This window comes from Gobio gobio (genome assembly GCF_949357685.1).
Source record: "Gobio gobio genome assembly, chromosome: 18".
Classification (NCBI taxonomy): Eukaryota; Metazoa; Chordata; class Actinopteri; order Cypriniformes; family Gobionidae; genus Gobio; species Gobio gobio.
This window is the reverse complement of record NC_137111.1, coordinates 18,336,455-18,363,450: the sequence shown is the minus strand read 5'-3', so window position 1 is coordinate 18,363,450 and position 26,996 is coordinate 18,336,455. Positions and strand designations below refer to the sequence as shown.

Sequence of the window (26,996 nt, the reverse complement as noted above, 5' to 3'; positions counted from 1 at the left end):
GCAGAGTCCAGCTGTGTAAAGATTTTAATTTCACATCATGTCTGCCACAGAAAAGCAAACTAAAACAGGGCAAAATGAGTTATCAGCAAAAAGAAAAACACACTCATTCAACAAACATGGGACCTAAAGCCCTGCAGGAAAGCAATTCAGTTTTCAGCTCTCCTAAAGTTCCCTTGCTGCAATGGTAAAATTAGACCTCGCAGACATTTCTCCAAGCTACACGGCCTCACATAAAGTACACAGCTCTAAACATTCCTTAAGAAAGCCATTTACAAGGCGGCCTAGTAAAGCAATACTTTCTCTGAAGACCGTCCAATGACAGATTTTTGGATTTTGCCATTAGCTAATCTAAGCATATGGTTTTCAGACTCATTTTTCACATTTTGTTTTCTTTTATTGGATTCCTGACAGTAGTTTTATCCTTCATTCAGCCCAGGGCTTTGATGAATACACACCAACCATCTGCACAATGTCCGAAACCTACATTTTTGTTTGACATAAATAGCACAAAATGACCACGTCCCACTTTCTTTTCTTTTCTTTTTTGCATTACTTAGTCAAACAATGGCATTCCTGTTTCAGAAAGAACTTCATGAGCTTGTTAACTGATTCATTTGGTACAGAGAATGAAGATACATAACACGCTCTAAAGAAAAAAAGGTTTCCATGTCTTCAACCACTCTAATTAGCCATTACAACACTCTTAATATCCCACATAAGTGTACACACACAGTAAAGAGATGCACACAGTTCGCCTTCAGTTATCAATCACAGCCAAAGTAGCACCACAAATCTCAGGCAAATGCACGCTGCACTGCGTCGCCTTAGAAGCAGGCCGTGATCTGAGATGAGTCCTGTGGTTTCAGGGATGTGATGCATCGACCAGCAAACTTCCCTTTAAGTGACTCATCTCACACTTCGATGGCCTTGTTGTGACAATGGCGGTCCAAAAACTGATTTACCTAGTTAGATACAGATACCGCAGATGGCCCCTGGCTTGTCACATCTTCCTTGGATCATGCAAACTGCTCCATGCAAAAGATCCCAACTGATACGGTTTTCAATGCCGCCAGTCAGTGCGGAATCCATTTGATTAAAACAGCAGTGGGCGATCTTGATTCATACTACAAATAAGTAAATACTTGCATGTAGAAAAGGACATGTTGCAATGTTAAACAAAGATGTTTATTTAAGGTATTTTGGTAGATACCCAGTCAACCTTCTACATTTCCGATCATGTTACTGTGAATGCAACCGACAGGCAAATAGAAACTTACAACAACAGCCCTGGTGGGAAAAAGCTATGTACACATCAGCATTTAATGATGGATCATGCTCTTAAGTACATTTACATTTCTACCACCAACGTTGAGTACAGCCCAATACTAGACAATACAAACTAGCAGCACTTCATGTAATGCACAAAAAAAAAGAAACTGAGAAAAAAAAAACCTCACAATGAAAAATAAAGGTTTCAAGTTCCCCAAAGAATCCATGTACATCCATGTATTTGTGCTTTAAAGAGTCCAGAGTACAGACACCAAAACTCTGGTTTGAAGAATCCAGTTTAAAGGGATAGTCCACCCAAAAAATTTTATTCGGTCATCAATTACTCACCCTCATGTCGTTCCAAACCCGCAAAACTTTCGTTCATCTATGGAACACAAATGAAGTGTTTTCTGTCCCTCCATTGGCAGCAATGCAATGGAGCTTTGATGCTTCAAAAAGTTCATAATGAGATTGTAAAACTAATCCATATGACTTGAGCTGTTTAGTCCAAATATTCGAGACTTGATCGCTTTATATGACGAGCAGATTGAATTTAGGCTTTTATTTGCATTTAAACATTGATCAGTGAAAATAAACAGAAGCTCAAACGTGCTGCGTAACACGAGAATGAACCTCATTGGTTCTTGCGGAAGCTTAAACGTATTGCATAACATGAGAATGAACTTCATTGGTTCTTGCGGAAGCTCAAATGTACTGCGTAACACACGAGAATGAACCTCATTGGTTCTTGCAGACGATCAAATGTACTGCGTAACACACGAGAGTGAACCTCATTGGTTCTTGCGGAAGCTCAAATGTACTGCGTAACACACGAGAATGAACCTCATTGGTTCTTGCAGAAGCTCAAAAGTTCTGTGTAACAAGAAAATTAACCTCATTGGTTCTTGCGGAAGCTCAAACGTGCTGCATAACACATAAGAATGAACCTCATTGGTTGTTGCGGAAGCTCAAACGTGCTACGTAACATGAGGATGAACCTCATTGGTTCTCGCACGTCAAGCGAACATGCTTGAGCTTCCGTTAACCACAACTGATGTGGGAGTTGATGAAGGTTTATATGCAAATAAAAGCCTAAATCCAATCTGTTCATCATATAAAGCGATCGTGTCTCTTCAGAAAATTTGGACTAAACTCAATTCATATGGATTTGTTTTACGATCTTATTACATTTTTGAAGCATCAAAGTAGTAGTTGCGTAGCTGTCAAGCATCAACGGAGGGACCGAAGGTCTCAGTTTTTATGAAAAAGATCTTTATTTGTTTTCCGAAAATGAGCGAAAGTCTAAACATTTTGGGTGAACTATCCCTTTAAACTGGTAGCTGTGTTTTGGAAACGTTAAAAGGTTTCTATCTGATCATTGGCTGGTCCACCCATTTGTATACGTAGATGCCAGCACCCCAGACATGTCCGCCATCTTGGCACGATGAAAATTTCAGATGCTGTCATCCCTCACAATAGAAACCAATGATTTTTCCTAGATGCCACAAAATTGTGCAGCCTCTGGTTGTAAAAACCACTGAGATAACCTTCCACAGATGAGAATGTGTGTTTTTTTGTTTTGCATTAACTTAATATTACCGTTTTTTTTTTTTTTTTTTTAAATGGTGGGAACTTTTTGAGATGAGATGAGATTCAAGTTTATTGTCATTACACATGTACATGTCTTGTACATGTTTTAATGTCATGTTAGCCAAAGCCTTCGTCTTTTTTTGTGTTAGTCTACCAAAATCATCTAATGCAGATGCACATACATGTCTAACTACTTGCTTTCAAATGTTCACAAATGAGCTTTAACCGTTCCAATATGGAGAGCAGCTTACGTATAACAGCCCATAGAAACAGCCGCTAATGAGGCATCCAATGTATATGTACACATCTACGGGACTACCAGCAACCACATTCTCAAAACCAGTAGTCATGTTCCAAACACAGCTACCAGCTAAGATTTCCCAACAAAGATCAATAATTATTTATTTATTTTTTATCTCCAAAGAATCATATGGGTAACTCAATAACCCCAAATGGTTTAAGATAAGATGATGTGTTGACTATCCTAAAAAAACATTGAAGAACCTGTTTATGACTGTATGAAAATGCTTTTAAAAATCATGCTAAAACCATAACAAATTCTATAACTAAATTAGGATGAATCTGAATTGGTTTGTCTAAAAATGTTTATTCTTGACAGAACACACACTCAAACAGGAACTTATCAGCTGTTAAAAATCACATCTAGTGTGTCTGTGATTCACAGGCCTGCTGCATGTGATTTCTAGTATTTTAAGATTTCTAGTATTTGAAACGGTTTCAAATAATAAAACAAAGCCTGTGATAATCGTATACAGTTCATTTCTTTAATCCATTGTCAACTGTAAATAAATGAATACAGAATCTGTGAGGTATTAAGAGTTTAACGGGTTCGTTGGCTATTCTTTGCAATACTTGATATTAGACATTTAATATGGATTTGATTGATATTAACGTGTAGACACAGAATTACCATCCAGAAATAAAAGCGATCCAGATGACAACCGCAGTTACATATTAAACCACATTTACATAATTGGCATCATGATTTCTTTAATACACGTTTATATCTATAAAAATGACTCGCATTATATATCACTGTCACTAAAGCGCCTTGCGGCGAGATAAGCGGATTGTGCCCTTTGTTATACGTTCTGAAACTAACTTTATAACTCGGGCAGACAGAAACAAAGTTTCCATGCAGACGTGAAACTCACCGCTGAGCCCCAGTAACCGGCAGAAATCCAACCTGAACTTCATTAGTCCAACCATCCAGCATTATTACCTCAATGCCACCAAAGGAACATATACACGACAAAACACATGCTAAAACGTTAAATGAATAGACATATTTAAACTTGTGGCGATATATGTGTGGCTGTTTCTCTTCCTGGGCGTCGAGCGGAGCGTCAGGCGTGTCTGTTGAACTGCACTCAAGCACCTCCCAGAACGAGCGTCTTAAAGGGCCGCAGGGCCCAGTGTCTTGGAGCCATAATTCTCACCAGTCGAGTCAAGGGGCATTTATTTGTCATTTGCAGTTACACCGGGGGGAACGGGCCATTGAAATGCTTGTGTCGAGGCTCAGACTTACAGTAAGATTAACCGGACCACACATTTAGCAAACACGACCACAAATAGCACAACTGAGCAGTGAGAGTGACGTGCTATTTCGCAGGGCAGAAAAATAACAAGTGGCAGTAACAAATATGATAAAGAATATATTTTTTAAAGTAGAGAACAGGAAGTAGTCCTGAGTACGAATACTGAGGTAAAAGTCTCATTGTCTGAAGTGGCAGTTAAGTGCATGGATGAATAAGTGGCAGTAACAAATACAATAAATTGTAAAAAGTATTAACACTATGGCATAAAGTTGCTCCTCAATTTCAGAACTCTGTCTGAATATTTCCATTATAAGTTAAGTTGCTTCTTAAAGGGATAGTTCACCCAAAAATGTAAAATTCTGTCATCCTTTACTCTTTTTTCCTTTTACCCTCACGTTGTTCCAAACCTGTATGAGTTTCCTTGTTCTGCTGAACACAAAAGAAGATATTTTGAAGAATGTTTGTAACAATGCAGATAGAGCAACCATTGACTACCATAGTAGGGGAAAAATACTATGGTAGTCAATGGTTGCTCTCTCTACTTGGTTACAAACATTCTTCAAAATATCTTCTTTTGTGTCCAGCTGAACAAAGAAACTCATACAGGTTTGGAACAACTTGAGGGTGAGTAAAGGATGACAGAATTTTCATTTTTGGGTGAACTATCCCTTTAAAGCCATTATGAAATCAAAATTATTTTTATGGAATATTGCCGTTTTTATTATAGCTGATTTATCCATGCACTTTTTTTTTCATTTATGTGCCCTCATAATCTTTAAATAACTTCCCCTCCCTCTTGCAGCAACATCTCTTCTGTGATGATGCGTTTACTGGCGTGAGGGCGGGACAACCTGTCACTCACATAAGATCGACCAATAGCAAACCACAACCATCCAATCAAATCCCAATGGACGAAATCAAGTCCCGCCCTATATTTTTCCCTAGTTCCATAAGCCGTTTCACTTGGATTTATGTCACAATATGGAAGAAGAGACCATTGCAACTTGCATTTCATGCTGACTTTATTCCAGTTACCATTCAAAAATAAAATACAATTTGTTGTAGATTTTGGCAAATCAATCAAACAAGTTAATCAACAGATGTTAAAAATTCATCACTCTTTTATATTACTTTTGCACTTTGTGCTCTTATTGTTGTGTTGTATGCACATTTGGCTTATGTACAGTAGTAGGTCATCCAGATTTTCAAGCATGGAGGAAATTTGCATACTGTGTGCAGTTTACATATTACTGTATATACTGTAGAAATAGTAAGTTGTACTTATGTTAGCAAGCTATAATGAACATAGACGTAAATTAATGTTCTTCATACATGTTCCATTTCAGGTTATACAAAAAACATAGGCTATGGATTGAGCTATATTCATTATAATTGACTACATGATTTTATCTCAAATTCACAAAAAATAAATGAAATAGGGCAACATTTTGGGAGTGTTTCAAAGGCTGTGCAAGACATAAAAATCACACACAATGTCAACAACACTTAATATTTGTCTCCATCTCTCCTTTCATTGAAATATCCCATTGGAAATTGATACTCCCATCGAAGGCCGGGATCACAGTCGCTTGAAATCCGCCAGGACATTAAGAGCTGAATTCCAGCCGGCTGCACCCATAACACCTCCACCTGAATGAGACAAGCTCAGATAAATGCTGGAGAACACAGGGCAGGTCATGCACGTCAAGCTCAACATTTACCTGACCTGGTTTTATGAAACGTGATATCACACTGATGTGGTGACATTTCTAAACCCAACACGCACGATTTTAGCTTTTATTTATTCAGGCACAGACCTGGATGGCTGCCACTGCCACATAAGTACAATCCTTTGACGGGTGAGCGGTAGTCTGCGACTGAGGGCAAAGGTCTCGCCAGGTAAAGCTGATCCAAGGACATTGAGCCATGAAATATATTCTGTTGCATAAAAAAATACATGTTTGGAATGATATGACAAGCAAACGTACAGCGATTAACTACGATTTAGAGACAAAACGATCTATTAGATTCTGTATGACTGTTAAAATTACTAACAAAACAATACATTTACAAAAAAGTCCATGTCAATGTCAATTAAATGAATTAAATGATATGTTCATACCCCTCCAGTGAGACCAAAGACCCTCTCAAGATCAGGAGGGGTCAGGATGTCTTTGCCCACTATTGACTTTTTAAATCCAGGTGCGTAACGTTCAACCCAGTCAAATGCTGCGAAACGGGAAACAAAGAACCAATTACGACAAAGATTGTATTACTTCAAGGCATGTGATATCACTGTGGTAGCATAAACAGTGTCACTGTGTAGAGTGGGAATGGTTGTGTGGGAATGTTGGGGCGGTCTTAAAAATGCACAAAATATCACAAAAGAATCTAGACAAGAAACCCCGTTCTTGTATTATAAATTGTATATTTTATACTATATATTTCTGAAGGATCATGTGATTTGTTTACTGTTTTTTTATCGAATAAATGCGTTCTTAGTAAAAAAAATCCATTCAACAGTAAAATAAATTATTCCTTTAGTATATCACAGTGTAACGTCTGTGTCAATAAGTAACGTCATTTTATGTAATCGGATTACTTTTTTTATGTAACAAGTAAAGTAATGCACTTTAATTTTCAGTTTAATTAATTTGCTTTTACATTTTTTACACTACTGAATTAAAATTCTCTGTCTTCTCTATAATGTAGTCACTTAGACATGCGCACTCGTGCATGTGCGGAAACAGACAGTACAAAAGCAACAAAACACATGAATTTCAACTTTCAATAAAAAGATTTGTACAGTAAGTAATATAACCCGTCATGTTAAAAGAACTTTTGTTTATTATACATAGGGGTCTAGGGGTCAAGAAATACTCTAAGTGGTCAGAATATTAATATTCAGTATAATAATATTCTAAATGTGTTTTTTAAGGAATACGAATGTGTATGTTATATAGGCATTACTGCATTAAACACTTGCAAAAAAGAACTTGAATTTTAAACTAAAAACGTTCCATCGCAGTTTTGCGAAATATTCATAGACAGGTGGTTGTGACACTAGTTGTCCAGGGGTGCGTTTCCCGAAAGCGTCGTTAGCCAACTATGGTCGCAAGTTCCGTCGTTATCAGCATAGTTCAACGAGTCTGTGTTTCCTGAAACCGTGGTTCAAACGAACGTTTGCAAACAGCATCGCAAAGTTGCGTGGTTGGAACGACAGTTCTTGACCTGTGGTTAGAAGCATAGTTTCTTGTAGGGCTGCACAATATATTGAAATGATCGAAATATCGCAAATGTACATATCGCAATATGCATATCACAAGGGCACGCAATATCGGAATGATTTTAAAAGGCTACTTCAACATTGTGCAAATTGTAAGTTTTAGTTCGATGCATATAGCAGAGAATAGACTGGGCCCACGACTGTAACTTATGTGACTTGCTTGACGTTAAAAGAGTTATTAAACACAATAACTTGCAAAAAACAACCCCTTGCAGTCTCACGCTGTCTGCTGTCTGACACATAAGCGCACAAGCCGTTCTTTTTTCAGCCTATTGTTACACACTTGAACTGTCAAATACACACACAGTTGTGTCAAAATGGCGGTCTTGATGAGTATTCATGAAAACACAGTCGATTATGCTTCAAGTGAACAATATCAGTTGGGGAAAGAAACCGAATGCGTGTCAATAGGATCCGTGCATTATGTCTTAAAGTGACAGCCTGCTAATACAGTAAACCTGCCGCTGTCTGTCAAACAACAAAAGAAAAAGAGAAAATCACTCAGTGCTCTTGGCTGAATAACCTTTGTAGCTTTATTATGTATTTGTGTATATTTAATTCATGTGAAGACAATGATAAATTAATAACAAAGATAAATTAAAATAACAAAAATAATCGTCCACCCCTAGTTCAGGTGTCTTACCTGGATGTTCTTGATGTTAAGTTTTAGGTTGATATACTGTAACTATATATTACCATGTCAAGCAAAGAGTTTTTGGTATTTTTAAATATTGGCATTACATGTTTTGTTTGTTTACATTGATGTTAAAATTATATTGTCAGATTTGTGACATACATTTTTGCTAAAACACTGGTGGTCACTTTCAGAAGATGTAGCGATGCTTTCTTTTCCCAGAAAGAATGTGAAACACATAAATGGTATCATTCTCAGTTTGTAAATATTTGTTTTAATATAATATAAATAGATTTTACACACTTAAAGCAATATCGTATCGCATATCAAATATCGCATTATTTAACAAGGATATCGCATATCGCATTTTTCTTCAATATCGCACAGCCCTAGTTTCTTGTTTGCATAATGTGGACTTATTAAATCCTTATCTTGAGCAAAATAAGCAAGCTGACATTCAGTATAATCTATATATTTTATTTAGAATACATACAAATATAATTTACGTCTTTTAGTTTGTCAAGAGATTTAAAGCACTGTTTTTAAAGAGTGTGCATGTGCGTACGTGCACTAGTACGTAAGGACGAGCCAATGATTGAATTGGAAATAAAGCAAAATGACTGAGAAAAGTCCTCAGATGCCATGTTCATAGTTTATAGCAAAAAAAAAAGCTTTAATTCAAACTTTAACCATTCCATTAAAATAAGTTATTACTCCACCACCTGCATGACATCATTAACCAACGTGGTTGAACGACAAATTTGCGACAATAAGGTTTTGGGAAAAAGTCGCCAGTAGCTAGTTGATTTCTTCAACGATGCATTGTACTATGGTAGTTAAGCAGTGAGTTACGTCGTTGTACGGGAAACGCACCCCAGTCCGGTTGTCCAATGCGGTTGTGAGTCCTGAAAATGTATGGGTGTGAATTCGGTTACAGAATGCAGTCGTCACTTTTGTAAATAACTGAAGTGTGAATGTAACCATATTAAGGATTCAAACACAGGACTGACAACACACTGCTGCTGTGTGAATGTGGACTAAGTAATGTAATTAGTTACTTTTTTAAGGAGTAATGCAATATTGTAACACATTACTTTTAAAAGTAACTTTCCCCAACACTGTATGTAAGACTCCCGAGACCTTACATACACAAGCTTTATAATGCCTGTGCCTGCAAACGGCACACAAAAATGCAAATAAGGTACTAGGTACCTGTGTCAGCAAATCTCTCCCTGTCCTCATCGGTCCAAGCACGACCACCCTCCATCAAATATGGGGTAAACTGGATGAAGAGAGACGCCACGTGACAGCCGGGGGGCGCTAGAGTCGGATCTAGCACTGAGGGAATGGTCATTTCTATCATTGGCCTAAACAAAAACACCAGAAGATAAATGAGGATTTAATGTAAATGTATGTGGTTTGGTGCAAAGAATGGAAAACCATCACCATAAACCCCAACCCAGAGCAACAGATGTGCTGTCTGTGAAACCCTGGTCATGACTTGCAAATTCAGATATCCTGATGCCTTCATGTGTGTGTAATGTGCAAATATTAGTTGTTCCATTATAAGCAGCACTGCCAGGTTTTGCCAACCTGGAGGATGGGCGTCCCTGCTGGCCCTCCAAGTAGGCCTCCTCCAGCACCTCCACACTCTCACAGTTCAGGTGGATTGAACATTGATGATGTGGACCTGGTTTTCCATCCGCACTATTCGGAGCAGCCAAGAAATTAGGCAGCTTGTCCAAAGCCACTGTTCGTTTGCAAAAACAGAGAGAGATAACACTAATCAATAACTTTACAGGAAAAAACAAAAAAAACAATTAAACCACATTAATTACGGTTCTTGCAAGGCAGCACTGTTTATATTCCTCAAATATTCTGTTTAGAAATTTGCTCTCCATATCAACCTTTAGCAACTAATTTAGACCCAAATGCTTAACAAACAGGTATGTAATTTCTGCTTGAGGTGTTTTTTTGGGGTTTTTTTTACTTCATCCCCATGTTTCGCAGACAAGGTTTAAGCTAGTCCCAGACTAAAGCCCTGTTTCCACCAAAATTACCCAGAACAATTTGTACCAGGAACTTTTTTTTCCCCAGACCTGCTACTGTCTGCGTTTCCACTGCGGTCTAAAGTACCGTGAAGATTAGGCAAATTAGTCTGGTGATGTAGGACTGCGCACGACTGCTCCTCCGTTTTGTGCGACACAGTGTCTGCAACAATAACAAGTGGAGAAGATTCAAGCAGCACTGCTTTTGCTGGTTATGTATTGGTTTACTAAAGAGGTAATTAACAAAATGGTGGAAAAGAGACGAGCACTGATACTAAAGCATATTCTGAAAGCTCGTAAAGCTAGATTTTTAAATAAGACAACGCATGTTATCAGCTATTACAGACATTGACCGTGAGATGGTTAAGATGAACGCGCGCCATCGGACAGAAAGAGCAAGACTGATATTTACTGAACGCAGAACGAACCTCACAAATGACTTTTAAAAATGCTGGTTGAAATAAAATGCTGCGTAAACTCAAACAATCACCACGTTCAGTGCACAAGTCCCACCTCCGAAAGTTCCTGAACTTGGAAAAAGTACTACCTCGCAGTCGCGAGCAGGGACTTTTGGAGGGGGAAATATTTACCCGGAACTTCATTTAGACCCTGGTTCCTGCGGTCGAAACACACCGAGTACCACCCCAAAGTTCCTAGTTCCTGGGGAAAGTTCCTGCGGTGGAAACGCAGCTATAAATGCATATTTGAGCTGGTTTACCTTAAAGCAACTTGCACTCTTAAATTTCTTAAAATATGCCAGTGGCTCAGTGCCATTGTTTTGTCTTAAGATGCACACCATAAGGCATGTTTTTAAATCGAACTAAGGCCTAATCCTGGCTTAAAGGTGGGGTAAGTGGTATTTCAAAAATGTTTTAGAAAAGTGTCTCAGGCCGAGTACCAGAGGTGGGTAGTAACGAATTACATTTACTTCGTTACATTTACTTGAGTACATTTTTTGGGTAACTTGTAATTTTAGAGTAGATTTAAAGATGGGTACTTTTACTCTTACTCAAGTAAATTTCTTGTGAAAAAACTGTACTTTTACTTAGTTACATTCGGTGGCGTTCCTCCGTTACTGTCAAATGGTAATAATTATATTATATATATTAAAATAAGTGAATATGACTTTCGCAAGTCTCGCGAAACGTTGGAGAGGCTGCTTCGCGAGAGGTTGCTACGCATCACCCGCTTATAATTAGCGCGCGTTTAGTCGGAAGATGTGTGTGAGCTACGGGAGGCAGATTGCCCGTGGCCTCAAGTTCAGTCTATGTTTTCACTCCAAGATGTCAAAAAGAATAGTTTCATAATGCGATGCATGTTGTGTGCACCACAACGAACTGACATCTCTCAGCATACAAGAATTCCACCCTGAAAAGAACATGTAGCGGTAAGTGTCACAATGATGCCTATATTTGAACACTATTAACGGTCATTTGGTAACTATGGGAAATTTTCCCTTATTATAATACTATTTCACACACTGTCCGAGTGTTTTCCTCATATGCGCTCTTGTGCAAGCAATGAATCGTTTGAATCCTCCAAACAATACACGTCCACGAACAAACGTTCTCATCTTCACATTTACATATCCTTTTCTTCACAAAACGAAACAAATTGAATAGCCTAATGTGACGTCTTGCATTTATACACAAATCCGGACAGACACCTGTCTGAAGAGTAGAAAATACATACAAATAAAAACGGTATTGTATTTTATTCCTACCTAAAGAATAGCCTATATACTTATACAAATATAAGAACAAAGTATGTTTTAAGAAGAGCTCTAGTTAGCCCAGCACACCATTAATTTACACTGTTTAACCATTAATCACACACACACACACACACACACACACACACACACACACACACACACACACATATATATATTATATATATATATATAAGGTTCATTAGCTTACATTAGTTAACATGAACTAATAATGAACTGCACTTATAAAGCACTTATTTATCTTTATGATAATTTAAACATTTACTAATGCATTATTAAAATATTGTTAACATTAGTCAATGCACTGTGAACTAACATGAATAAACCATGAACAGCTGGATTTTTATGAACTAACGTTGACAAAGATTAACTAATGCTGAACAGAGGTGTTGTTCATGGTTACTTCATGTTAACTAATACATTAACTAATGTTAACTAATACAACCTTATTGTAAAGTGTTACAGAGAGGTGTGTGAAAGCTCTCCAAGTAGCCTGAAATTCAGGGTTTTCGCTTCTTATCAATCAGATCGAAAGTAACTAGTAACTAACTACTTGAGTAGTTTTCTCATCGAATACTTTTTTACTCTTACTCAAGTAAATATTACGATTGTTACTTTTACTTTTACTTGAGTAAATATTTCAGTAAGTACTTGTACTTTTACTTGAGTACAGATTTTGGCTACTCTACCCACCTCTGCCGAGTACCAAAACAAACTTATAGCCAATCAGCAGTAAGAGGCGTGTCTACTAATGACAGGGAGAAGAGAGCGCTCAGTGCACATCATTATTCAAAAGACACGACACAGGACGGACATTAGCCGAGCGATGACAGAAAGAGAGAGATGGGAGATAAAAACAAATGTGGAAGATGTCAGGGGAACAAAAGAAGTCTTACGATCAAGCAAGAAGTAGGACCCGTGTAAATAACGGCCTTATAAAACACTCGGCGAAGACCGAGGTTGCTTTATTTCTTCTCGATAAGCGAGTAACATTGATTTTGTTTTGTTCCACAGAACTAATATATGCTGGCTTTTGCTTGCTCATGTGTCATGTTTGCTTGCTTGTCTATTTGCGATCGTATCGTCGTTAACTTCAGCGATGATAATTACCCATTCATTTCCACACCGTATAAGCCTGGTGCGTCTAAACCTCCTCGCTGTCTGTTTCAAGCGTCAGCTCCCAAAGTGTGTCCAAAAAGTAAGATAATAAACTCCTAATATGTTTGTTTCCTTTGGTTCATCTTTTCGTGATGGATATACACTCTGTAATCTTGTCATAATTGTAATATGTTCGTTAGTTGGACTGTCGTGCTCGTGCTATCGAGTTGGTCATGAGAACTGATTGTGTTTTTGTGATCGCTATAACCCTCTAGTCTTGTCATAATTGTAATATGTTCGCTAGTTGGACTGTCGTGCTCGTGCTATCGAGTTGTTCATGAGAACTGTGTTTGTGTTTTTGAGATGTAAGGGCTGAAATTTTTCACTGAACATTTGACCTGCATTACCATAGTAACACATTGCTTTCACTTATTTATGACATCGTACCCTCAGCAGATTCCGCCATAGTTGTTGCCTGGGTTACGCATGTGTGGGGCGGAGCTATCAAAATAGTGATTTGAAATCAACATCGGTTACCAGAAAGCACTTACCCCACCTTTAATCTAAGCCCTGTCTGTGAAACCAGGCCTATACTTTTTTAATTAAATTACAGTGCTGTATATATATATATGCAGTGTATATAATAATTCTGTAATTAAAAACCTTTTTTAAATATTTTTATTTTGTAATAATTTCAGTTACTCTCCAGATTAATGTAGAAACAACTTAAAGGGTTAGTTCACCCAAAAATTAAAAATTAAAAACCGCTGATTCGCCTCGCTGATTCATAACGCTTCGAAGCTTCATGATGCAGTGTTTTGAAATCGGTCATCACTATAAGTCGTTATTTAGGGGTTTTTTTCACACAAAAACTATTTTCGTCGCTTCATAAAGTTATTGTAGAACCACTGTAGTGAGATGGACTTTGTAACGACGTCTTTAGTGCCTTTTATGAGTCTTGAGAGTGTAAAGTGCATTGTGTACATGGAGGCCTTTCTGAGCCATCGTATTTCAACTAAAATATCTTCATTTGTGTTCCGAAGATGAACGGAGGTCTTACTGGTGTCGAACGACATGAGGGTAAGTAATTAATGACAGAATTTTAATTTTTGGGGTTAACTAACCCTTTAAAGACAGTATATTTTACATTTTTGTTGTAATGGCATCTTTTTATGAATGAAGGCCAGTATCACTGATACTAATGCTGCTACTGATGTCTCTATGAAAGTGATTTTTTAAACATTAATGATAGACATTAAACATTACAGTATATTTGAAAGCTATATCAATTTCAACATTTATTAGACTTTAAATAAATTAAAACTTTTAATTGAATTACACTTAAAACAATCTTCACATGAACCCAATATAATAAATGTCATATTTACCTGTAGCCTTTCTACCTGTCCAACAGTATACAGAAATCATAGGCTACTTATTACAGGGTTCCCACTCTTTCATGAACACCAGATTCAAGGACTTTCAAGGACTTTTTCAAACACCATTTATTTTATTTCAAGCTCCTATCAGATTCATAACCCAGCATATTTAGCATCACGAAAGACCTCTTAAAGTAGGCTACTTAAAGGAACACGCCGACTTTTTGGGATTTTAGCTTATTCACTGTATCCCCCAGAGTTAGATAAGTCCATACATTCTCATCTCCGTGTCTGGTTGTGTCTCAACTCTGTCTGACGCACCGACCGCTTGCCTAGCTTAGCACAAAGACTGGCGGTAAACGGCTCCAGCTAGCCTACTGCTCAATAAGTGACAAAAAAATGGCAACATTTTCCTATTTACATGTTGTGATGTGTATAGTTACATCGTGTACTAAGGGCGACAGAAAATGAAAAGTTGTTATTTTCTAGGCCGATACGGCTAGGAACTATACTCTCATTCCTGCGTAAAAATCAAAGAGCTTTGAGCTGTACCATGGGTGCAGCGGCGCAATGATATTACACAGAGCCTGAAAATAGTCCCAGCACGCTCTCTGTGCAAGCAGGTCGTCACATTGGTTATGTTGATGGAAGTTAGCCTATTTTCAGGCGCTGTGTGATCTCATTGCTCCGCTCCACCCATGGTACGGCAGCAAAGTTCCTTGATTTTTACACAGAAATGAGAGTATAGTTCCTATTATAGCTAGCCATATCGGCCTAGAAAATCGCATTTTCATTTTCAGCAAGTGTATGTACTGCTCTCCATCGGTTCAAGTTTTTTTTCCCCGCTACCCCTCCACCCCCCAAACATAAGCAACGTTTCATTCTGTCTTTGATAGACAATTTTTTAAATAACACCATTCTAAACAAAATGTATTTCAAATTTAATTCAAGCACTTTCAAGGACCTATATTTGTTTTCAAGTACTTCCCAGGCCTTGAATCCATGTGTCTGAAATTCAAGTACTTTCAAGTACTTTCAAGAAGCGTGGGAACCCTGTTTTACAAATTATTCTAATATACAGAAATTGAATTAAATTATCAAACAATCTGCATAAATAAATAATAAATTAAATATAGATGAATCCTTATTAAAGCTAACATTTTCTCTGTTACCTTTGTAATTTGATCAACTTTAATGACAGCAACTGGTTAATTAGGCTGCTGTCACTTTAAAGGTCCCGTTCTTCGTGTTTTTTTGAAGCTTTGATTGTGTTTACAGTGTGCAATATAACATGTGTTCATGTTTCGCGTGTAAAAAAACACAGTATTTTTCACACAATGTACTTATCTGTGTACCGCTGTTTCCACTGTCCTAAAAACGGCTGGTGATTTCCTCTTTCTATGAAGTCCCTCCTTCAGAAACACGTAACGAGTTCTGATTGTGCAAGCGCTTACCGTGTTGTAATTCGACCGCAGCTTAGCGCACGTGCCAGCAGTTCCTGTGTTGTGATTCGACAGCAGCTTAGCGCATGTTGGAAAGGTCACGCCTCGTAACGGAGAGATGTATGCGTTCAATAATCTCTACAGCGTCCCTGGGAAAGCCAAACAAAGGTGATTTGACTCCTGGATGAAAATAACAGCGTCTCGATGACATGGCGATAAACACACTCAACGCAACAGTTCCTTTTCTCCACGCGACACGTCCGCTTCTCCACGTGGGACAGCAACAAGACCGCGCCCCCTTTTTCGCGTTTCTTTGTGGGCGGAGGTTAGTCTGTTCTACTGACGTAATTAAAGAAGGAAGTACCAGGATGTAGTCCAAGCCAGCCGTTCGCTGTAGGCTTTGAAAGGGAACTTCTGTTAAATAAAATATCTCGCTTGGCATTGAACTTTGAGCTTTATAATTTTACAGGTATTATTTATGCTCTAACAGCAACATTACACACTAACTAAAGTTTGAACAATGGGATCATGCGGAATGGGACCTTTAATGTCTGCTGCACATGACGCGGATCTGACGCGCTTGTGTCGCGCATCTCATTTTCTAGCTCTTTAAGCTCATTTAAGGGGTTATTTAACTCATTTAAGACGGCTCTTATGAGGATACTCGACAACAGGCATTTTGGCATAATTCTGTGTGTTACTGTTCGTTCAAGCGAAAGAAAGAACTCGATTGTGGCGCGTCATACTGCCGCGCATCTTTCTGTGCTCCATGTGTGTGTCACATGATAGACAGGACATTCACAGACAGATTTGGATGAATAAGAGCGCGATCATAGGCCTAATGTAATGCTAGGCCAAGGATGACAGAAAAAACAGATGCAGCGTTAATTGCGATAAATATTTTGAACGGTTAAACTGAAGAAATTAATCGCATGCCTTAACACGCTAATTTTGACTAATTAATTATAAATCGTTTTTTTTTCATTATTGAATTATTCAGTCAATCAATTTATTTATTTAAATTAAATTAGTAGCTGAATATTCACCATTTAAATTCAACGACAGTGATGACATCATCATAGTGTTTGTACAATGAATTCCAGCTGGTATTCTTTCATGCTTCTATTGCATAATGAATTATCTTTGTTCTTGTCTTGCTTGCTTGCTCAGTGTCAAGGTAACAAACAAAGCTTCCTTGAATGTTTACACAGAACCAACACTCTTCTTTTGCCGCCTTGCACACAGGTTTTTTTAATGAGAAAATGCATATTTAGTTCAATGAAATGAAGCATTACATGATCTGTAATCATACCGTTTATCTTGGTAACAGGAGAGGTGTAGTCAATCTGATCTACGGCTGTGACGAATGCCTCTGGCAGGGCATCCTTTACCAGGACAACCACAGACATCAATTATTCAGAGTTGTCATTAACATTTAAGTAGAACGGTTGTTAATTTTTCCACATTATTATTATTATTTACATTGGACAAATAAAAAATAGGTTCAATGGGATTCTTCATTTTTGCCTGTGTAAACCGAACTAACACACTCACATGTGGATAGTGTTGTCAGTTAAAGAATGGGGTCACTCCTTGAGTAAACACAGATAAAGTGATTTGCTCAAGGCTACAACAGCAGTTGACAGAATGGGATGACATTAACTGTGGAAGGAATGACCTATACATTTCTATAATCATGAGGTCATGACATATCTAAATCCAATAATGCAAAACAAATTCTCTTAATTGCTTTTAAACATTTAACAATGAGAACTGGCATGATCTCGGGACATACCATCAGGGCTGTACCTGTGGGCTGAGCTGTTTGAAGGTGACGTAGGGAGTGGCGTTGGACAGAACCACTTTGCTACGGACTTCAGTTCCATCCGTCAGCACAACACCCTTGGCAGAACCATCCTGACCAATAAGGACTCGTTCAACATCCTACAGGCCCCGAGGAAGGCCACAGATTAATATCCATGGGACAACCGGTTCCTTTGAATGAATATGGCTAGCACGGAAACAATGGCTTAAGAAAACAGCTACACCTTCTTCCTGAATACTTACTCTGTCGGTAAAAATATCTGCTCCGAGAGAGCGGGCGGATCGGGCGATTGATTGAGACACTCCACCCATTCCTCCCTCCACGTAACCCCAGGCACCTTTCTCCTTCTCCAGCTCACCCATGACATGGTGCAGCAAGACATATCTACAAGTTTAAGCACAGTTTATCATACAGTATCTGCAACATCAATTACAGGATGTTCTGCCTCAGTTCGAACACATTAATGTCAAAGTATCCTCACCCACTTCCTGGATTGTTTGGGCTTGTGTTTGCGCCAATCACAGAGTCAGTGGCTAATGTGGCTATCAACGGCTCTGATTCAAACCAGCGATTGAGCACCTACAGACAACAAAAGCTGACATTTCAACAAAGAATGCTTCTAATGCTGTGTGCATTTCATAAAACATCCTTAAACTCACAAATAATAAATTTCTTAGGCAATGCTCAAAATAAATGATGCATATTTTGATCTGTATTTTGTTTTGTTTTGATAGATACAACTTTTAAATATAGGCCTACTACTAATCAAAAGTTTGGAATAATTACCATTTGTAATGCTTTTGGAAAAAGTTTCTTATGCTCACCAAGGCTGCATTTATTTGATAAAAATTATATATATACACCGATCAGGCATAACATTATGACCACCTTACTAATATTGTGTTGGTCCCCTTTTTTCTGCCAAAACAGCCTTGATCCCCTCGAGCCAAGGACTCCACTAGACTGCTGAAGGTGTGCTGTGGTATCTGGCACCAAGATGTTAGTAGCATATCCTTTAAGTCCTGTAAGTTGCGAGGTGGGGCCTCCATGGATCGGACTTGTTTGTTCAGCACATCCCACAGATGCTCGATTGGATTGAGAACTGGGGAATTTGGAGGCCAAGTCAACACCTTAAACTCTTTGTTCCTCAAACCATCTCTGAACCATTTTTGCTTTGTGGCAGGGCGCATTATCCTGCTGAAAGAGGCCACAACCACCAGGGAATAGGCTACTGTTTACATAAAGGGTGTATGGTCTGTAACAATGCTTAGGTAGGTGGTACGTGTCAAAGTAACATCCACATGGATGGCAGGACCCAAGGTTTCCCAGCAGAGCATTGCCCAAAGCATCACACTGCCTCCGCCGGCTTGCCTTCTTCCCATAGTGCATGGTGCCATGTGTTCCCCAGGTGAGCGACGCACATGCACCCGGCCATCCACGTGATGTAAAAAAAAAAAATGTGATTCATCAGACCAGACCACCTTCTTCCATTGCTCCGTGGTCCAGTTCTGATGCTCACGTGCCCACTGTTGGCGCTTTCGGCGGATGGACAGGGGTCAGCATGGGCACCCTGACTGGTCTGCAGCTATGCAGCCCCATACGTAACAAACTACGATGGACTGTGTATTCTGACACCTTTCTATCAGAACCAGCATTAACTTCTTGAGCAATTTGAGCTACAGTAGCTCGTCTGTTTGATCGGACCACATGGGACAGCCTTCGCTCCCCACATGCATCAATGAGTCTGACCAAGACTCTCAGTGTCAGTGTCATAATGTTATGCCTGATCGGTATACATATATAGTAAAAATCTAAATTTTGTGAAGTATTATAACATTTATTCTTTAATTTCTCAGAGACACTTTTAGTTTTACTTCTTGTTTGGCTTACTTGCTGTCAAATACATTCAAAAATGTAATGTATTTCTTTTCTGACAAGGTCAGGAGAAGGCATAACCCACCTTCATAACTGGAGCTGTAACAAGTTCATAGAAATCTGGTATATTCCTTCCCAACTTAAACCCTTTAAACATAGAAGCACATGGATTTTACTTTAATGCCTCAGTTTTATAAGGCCTAGTTTTATAAGACTCTCTGGCTTATTTCAGTAGTGGCAGAATAATTGAGGGAAATCTGGTTTATTGTCTGTTATATAACCATGAAGTATCATTACCAGACTTCACCAAAGGTTTCAAACCCCTCAGGGCAGATATTCTCTTTCTCAAAGAGCCCTGAGTCAGCCCTGGAATGTCCACGGGTGGAGCATCTAAAAGAGGGTGGATGGCACATGCCAGTCTTTCCAAATAGGTTAAAAAATCAGGGAAGACCTTGTGATAGGACAGAGAAAAAAATATCCATATTAAATCCATATAAAACCCATATTAAATCATATAAATTCCATATTCAGTTTGATGGAAAGTTTGAAAAAAATCTAAGTTGACATAAAACCTTGGCATCTTTTTCTGAGAATTTGCCAATCTCTTGCTGGGTCATTGCCAGGTCAGCTCCAAGCAGTAAAGACCGTGGTGGCCGCCCTCCCACACCATCCTCCAGCATGGGGGTAAATGAATAGGGGTCCCGCATGTACACCTTCAGGCCGTGTTTCTGCACAGAAAGACACACTGCTGTCATCTTAGCTTAAAAGAAAAAAGTAATTAATCATCTGCAACTTGTTTCAGTCACACTTTATAATAGGCGTCTTTAACTACTATGTACTTACATCAAAACATAACTGTGGTATGGGTAGGTTACAGGGTGGGTTAATGTAAGGGAAGGCTCAACAGTGTCATTCTAGATTACATAAATGTATTACATGTAATTTTACAAGCAGGTATTTTTTTAAATATAGGTACAACGTAAAACAATATGTATACAATAAGCGCATTTTATCAAATTATTGATTTAAATGTTAGTGCTTAGTAGTTATATCTCATTTAAAGCGGAACCATTGTTTCTTTCCCTTGTGAAAAAGAAGTGTGTTTATTGTATTGAATGAGCACTTTAAATCTCAAAAGTATATTTTTTAAAAAAACTGTACTTGCAGATATTGAAATAAATGGCCACTTAAAGAGAGTACAATTTTATGTTTCTTACATCACAAGTTTTACTTTTAAATTATTGTTTTAATAATCTTTTGTCAATCTTTAAGTACACTTATTTTGATGTGTTATTTTGATACTAAAACTAGTTTGAGTATCATTTGAACTGTAGTGTGTTATTTGATATTACATTTAGGCCCGGTTTCACAGACAGGGCTTAGACTAAGCCAGGATTAGGCCTTAGTTCAATTAGGACATTTAAGTGGCTTTTATAAACATGCCTTAGAAAAAAAAAAACATTACTGTTGTGAATCTTGAGACAAAACAATGGCACTGACATATTTTAAGATATGGCAAGTTGCTTTCAGTTAAAACAGCTCAAATATGCATTTTAGTCTGGGACTAGCTTAAACTTTGCTTAAACATAATATATTTTAAATGTACTAAATTGCAACTTCATCATTACAAATGTGCACTTACAAGAAAAATGTATGTATATATAGAAGGTCCAATAAAAATAACATTAAAGTATATTTTAGTTTACTATATATGCTTGTCAGTATATTCCACTACAGTACAATAAACTCATATTTCAAGGACAAAACAGGAGAAATTATGAAATTACATATAATTATGAAATTAAAGATTTACGTAAACTGAAGTTGTGATAGTCTTTTCTTCCAGACTGGGTAAACCCAGGCCGATCTGCCGGCGAATTGGTTTCGCCTTGCAGCTCAGGCTGGAAACCTGTACATATTTCGATCCTGCTTCCGTTACAAATTTGTGGGGACCAGTCACAAACCGGCTTATCCACCTGGCGCGCTATTGGTGGGTTTAACAGAAGAGAAGCGATGGATTGTTGGTCTGATTGGTTAAAGGACTGTCTAATTCATGGGTGTCGGAACCATTGTATGTGGTTGGGACAAGACCCACCCACTTTTTACGATCAATGATATTGGACCCACTCCCTTTTATCGTCTCTAACATTCAGCACATGTCTGTTTACCTACCCCTAATCGATAAACACTTATTATTAAACACGTTAGACGCTTTATTTCCACTTTTCTAATATTTTCTTAATTTTTAATGAAAATAAATGCCTTTCCGATCTGATATGTGATGGGAAAAGTGAGAAGATTGAGCTCTGCGAAAGGCGGACTCAAACCGCGGGTCGATTTGTGTCAAAACTTGATGCCGTGCGTCTTACCCCTACACTACTACCGCTCTCAATGATTTGGCGATTTCCGTAATTTTGTCTTTCCAAACTTTTCGTTTAGCAAGCAAAGCGGTATATTTGTTCTTATTGTAATTGGCATCTACTCCAGTAAAAAAATTCTGAGGACCCACCCACATTTTTTTTTGCTTCCGACGCCCATGGTCTAATTGCATAGAGAGTCATTTGAACTATGCTGGTTAATCACGCCTCTTGTGCAGTAGAAAATACAGAGCAGAATCCCCAGACAGACTAATGTTCAATCTTAAAAGATTGAACTTGGTCTGGTGATAGCTTTTCTTCCCTATTATGAAGTATATCCGAGCGAAGCTGCTTATCAAACAAGAAAAAATGTAGGGCAGGACTTTGGGAAAGGATTGGATGGTTGGGGTTTGCAGTGATTGCTATTGCTGTGATCTCATGTGAGTGACAAGTTGTCCCGCCATCATGCCAGTAAACATGTCATCAGAGATGTCACTGCAAGGGTAGCGCGTAAATTATTTTGATTAAAGATTATACGAGGGCACATGAATTTTTAAAAATAATTATGATGTTCACAGATAAATCATTTATAGTAACTACTGCAATATTCCATAAAGAAACAAGAATTAAAGGGATAGTTTAAGAAAATGGTAGTTGATATGATAATAGATGAAAACTATCCTATAGTTTACCCACCCTCAATCCATCCTAGGTGGATATGACATTCTTCTTTCAGGCAAATACAATCTGAGTTATATTAAAAAAAAAATGCCCTGGCTGATCCAAGCATTATAATGGAAGTGAATGGCAGCCGTAAGTTGAATAGGAAGGCGGTCTGGCGGAAATATTTTACTTTATAACGTGTTAAATACGGATATTTTTCTTACAAAAACCCATTGATTTGCTTCAGAAGGCCTTTATTAATCCCCTGGAGCGTAAAATGGATGAAAGCACTTTTTATGGCTTCAAATTTTGGGCTGCCATTATAACATTTGTTAAAGGAAATTGTTTTAATATAACTCCAATTGTATTCATCTGAAAGAAGAATGTCATATACACCTAGGAAGGGTTGAGGGTGAGTAAATCATGGGGTAATTTTCATTTTTGGGTGAACTATCCCTTTTTAAGTATGCCAAATATCAAAAACTTTCAGCTAATTGCATTTCAATTTAAACTATAATACATTTTCATTTAAATGCAAAAAAAAGAAAGAAAAACATTACATTCAGTTCACATTTAAGTATAATCTTTTAAAGTATGCTATATAATTTTCTAAATAAGTACTCTTTTTAAAAGTATATGCTAAAGTGTACTTCTTTTTCACAAGGTTTGTCAGGTCTGTCTAAAGTGAGAGAAGAGAATGGGGCAAGTAACATCAATAAGAACATCACCTTGAGCTCCAGGTCCTGGTAGATGTGTGGACGCAGTAAACTGAGCAGATAGGAGGCCCTGGAAAAGTGGAACCCTAAACATAAAAATAAACAGGCCATTTGTACAGGCTGTTGTTGAAAATAAGAACTTGTTCTTGAGTGACTCGCCTGGTTAAATAAAGCCATGTAAAATAAAGTGATCCAAAGCAGAATTGTAATATTTCCTTAGGTTCAATCATCAACCTAAACCAAAAATGCTTAGACTACATACTGTATGAGTTCTGCTGAGTTTGTAATTACGGATGAAAACAAAAGTGCTTTGAGAACCAGATATTTGGCCAGTCTAAGGGATTCAGGCAACCTGGTCTGGGTGATAAACCAGAACTCACACCTGGAATAATCTCTTCAGATACGGCTGCTCCTCCAAGGACATGTCTGCGCTCCAGGACTGCTGTTTTCAGTCCTCCCTTTTGCAGATATGCTGACTGGGCAAATTATTACGACAGAATGTTTCTTGAGATTAAACTGTTCAACAACATACAGTATATATTGAGAACACATTGAGTGTGTACTTACAGCGATAAGGCCATTGTGACCTAAAAAAGGATAAAAGAAAGAGATTTTAGGCTATTCAAAATTCTACAATAATTTACTATATGTTGAATAACTGATTAACATCCGATGCATGTAGCAGTATTTTCTCCTGAAACATGATGATTAATGAAACAGTGTGACTGTGGTTCAAAGTATGCAGGAGTTTGAGACAAACATTTTTTAGAAATGATAAGAAAAAGTATAAAAGGTAGAACACTGCAAGTTTTAATTTAAAGTACACAAACTTTAATTCCTGCAGGGGGAGCATGGAGGCTCAGCAAGGCGAATTTCCTATTCAAGTGCATTCAAATCTTTGGACGTTTTTGGTCTCACTGGGGACATTTGTAAACAGAATATCGATCCTAAAGATTAGCATATGGTATAAAAATTAAAATTCCGTCAAGTTTCTATTAAATTATTTGAATAAAACAATCCCCACAACGACTCGAACACGACTGTGATTTGCCCTTTCTGAGGAGCGCTGAGAAAGGTAACAGGTCCCACGTGACCAAGTTGTCTATTCGCTACTTCCATAACACTCTGGATAATATTTTAGAGCTAGACAACGACACTGGGAAATGTAAAATATAAAAATACACAATGGGGAGTTCACATAAAATAATAATTATTTAGAATCATGTAATATAACAAATCGGAAAACACACGGGCGGTAAGCCCCGCCCATTTAAGCACTCAAATTCGTGCAACTTGCAATGCTACATTTTTATTGATTCTTTAGGCCGTGCGAATGTCCGTAGCCTACCTGCGCCGATAATAACCGCGTCATATTGAGGTTTGAGGGCAGTGCTGCTGTGGCTGCCGCGCCGTGCCACTGAAATAAACCCTCTGTGCGCGCGACCTGCCCTGACAGCCGCAGCCATGACGAGTCCTGACAGCCCTCAAACCCAAAGCTCAAACTCCACAACTTCTCCTCTCACCACACTATATTGGGGGAAAGCTCCAAGTACAAGGTACACCCAAGAACTTTCCTTCCCAAGAACACCCCGCCCCCACATATATAAAAAAAAATCTCAACAAGATCAGGGGCCCGCTATAGGGAGTGCTGGGGGGTCTGTGGAAAAGCAGACTGTGGAATTCCAAAGGTGCCAAAATAATAAATAAATAGCCTACATATAAGAAGGAATGTAAAAAAATAAAAATAAATAAATATATATATATATATATATATATATATATATATATATATATATATATATATATATATATATATATATATATATATATATATATATATATATATATATATATATATATATATATAGGCCTATTACGTAATTTGGAAAACAAAATAAATGAGTACATCATTTAATTTCCTTATTTATGTATAATTGCATTTTTTTTCCACATTTATTTATTTTTTCATTTATTTATTTATACATTTATGTATTTTTACATTTCTTTGTATGAAACAAGCATGCCACACAAGTGCTGAAAAGTGAACCAAAAGCGTCTCCCAGGTGGCTGGATGTATAGGTCATAAACTCCGCCCTCTCCATGCAATGTAATGAGACATAGACAAACTAAACAGTAAAATTACACTTCAAATTAATTTTTTCCAAAGATGGTTTCTGTCATTTTAGGCAGTTTTTATCACGCTGATGTGTAGGGTGACCTCCATCAAACAAACCAAATGTGGGACGATTACTAAGTTTGTGTGGGACAATATGGAACATGTTACCAAACACTAAAACATAACCTGAAACTGTTGTATAATCTTTATTTTACATGTCATTTAAATTCAACATCACTGAGCCCAAAGGCAGCAGGCATCATGCAGATAACTATTTTAAAACAGTTCTGTCCAAGTCCAACTACAATCCAACAAAATAAATGAACAAATAAAACATAAAACAACATGAAATTGACAGTCTTATATATTAATTTATATACAGAATTATCCATTCGTTTTCTGAGAGGGAACACATGGATGAATCACCACTCCACATTTTGATTGACAGCCGTCACAACCTACTAGTGACCGTGTTTACTCCTTTCTTTTCAACCATTGGATAGGATTTTAAAAACGGCTGTTGTATTTGTGTAAGGCGGGATGTTACTCGCAAAAAGAAGAAATAGAATGCTTTCTAAAAAAGGAAAAAGAACGCATGCATGTTTTCTTAATATGATCATTAAAAACAAACAGACTGATGAAAATGCGGGACATTTTCTCAATATGCGACATGAAAATGCTCTGTGGTACAACGCAAAGCGGGACGTGTGGTCACCCTACTGATGTGATGCCGCGTTCCAGGCAACCCGTAACCCGTGTTTTCCCAGCCTTCTACCCGTGAAAGTGCACTGGAACGGCAGTCAAACGCGTGACTTCCCACCCGTGAACTCGTACTAGATCGATGTACTCCCAGTTACGCGCTCTGACGTCACATAGCCAGCGAAACAACAATGTCAGCTTCCTACGGATGCGGCGTTTATGAAACAAATATAAAAATAATGTAACAGCTTCTCTTGCCGTATGCGCCATTTTTTCCTCCTCCGTTTCCCTCAAATAAGCAAGGAGTAAGCACCTTTGGCGATATAAATTATTGTAAATGAGCATCAGCCCCGTACGGTACGCCATGCTTTGTTTACATCTAGCTACCACAATTCCTTGTGCTCAGGCAGTTTGGCGTGACTTTGCCTAGAACGCTACAAAGTCGTGAGTCGTGGTTTGAAGTTGTGACTTACGGGCTCACAAACCTGTCTGGAACGCAGCATGAGTTCAAGTGTTCGTTATTTAAATACATTTGGTTTTAGTTAGTTATTTGATGCTATTAAAACGAGGGTGTGGCGTTATGATTGACAGCTGAAATTGACAGCTTCTCTGAGCGAAGTAGTCACTGAGGCACCAACAGTCATTTTAGGGAACTTCAGGAGAAGATTGGAGCTTTATCTTGTATTTCTACATTTCCATAACTGTTTA

General features: G+C 38.0%; 2 protein-coding genes across 4 annotated transcripts in view; both read right to left on the bottom strand.

Annotated features, from left to right (window-relative positions):
• The window catches only part of LOC307142657 (uncharacterized protein), a 41,063-nt gene extending 36,811 nt beyond the window's left edge, over positions 1-4,252 (bottom strand). For both annotated transcript variants that reach the window (XR_013818502.1, XM_079843681.1), the window contains exon 1: positions 4,035-4,252. Coding sequence is in view for 1 of the 2 variants with exons in the window: in XM_079843681.1 (XP_079699807.1) it covers positions 4,035-4,089 (55 nt within the window). In the remaining variant the exon portion in view is untranslated. The remainder of the gene's footprint in view (positions 1-4,034) is intronic.
• A 1,165-nt stretch (positions 4,253-5,417) lies between these two features.
• Positions 5,418-25,070, bottom strand: pyroxd2 (pyridine nucleotide-disulphide oxidoreductase domain 2). Of its 2 annotated transcripts, none has more exons than XM_079841997.1 (16): positions 24,997-25,070; positions 24,041-24,060; positions 23,856-23,949; positions 23,486-23,559; positions 20,310-20,465; positions 20,035-20,188; positions 19,823-19,884; positions 18,344-18,441; positions 18,105-18,246; positions 17,847-17,981; positions 17,350-17,422; positions 9,932-10,088; positions 9,551-9,705; positions 6,541-6,647; positions 6,236-6,356; positions 5,418-6,068 (listed from the first exon to the last, which is right to left on the bottom strand). In XM_079841997.1, the coding sequence occupies exons 5-16, from the start codon at positions 20,442-20,444 to the stop codon at positions 5,998-6,000; spliced, it is 1,410 nt and encodes a 469-aa protein (XP_079698123.1). In that variant the 5' UTR covers positions 20,445-20,465; positions 23,486-23,559; positions 23,856-23,949; positions 24,041-24,060; positions 24,997-25,070; the 3' UTR covers positions 5,418-5,997. The 2 variants fall into 2 exon arrangements, with proteins under 2 accessions (XP_079698123.1, XP_079698122.1); XM_079841996.1 differs by having other exon boundaries at positions 24,822-25,049.
• Positions 25,071-26,996: the final 1,926 nt, after the last annotated feature.

Bases quoted from the DNA above. Each gene is read 5' to 3' on its own strand.
- pyroxd2 (XM_079841996.1), bottom strand. From the start codon at position 24,939: ATGGCTGCGGCTGTCAGGGCAGGTCGCGCGCACAGAGGGTTTATTTCA. The intron at 6,357-6,540 runs GTATGAACATAT...TTTATGCAACAG, and splicing joins TCTTTGGTCTCACTGGAGGG to AATATATTTCATGGCTCAAT. The intron at 6,069-6,235 runs GTCTGTGCCTGA...TGTCTCATTCAG, and splicing joins TGGCAGTGGCAGCCATCCAG to GTGGAGGTGTTATGGGTGCA.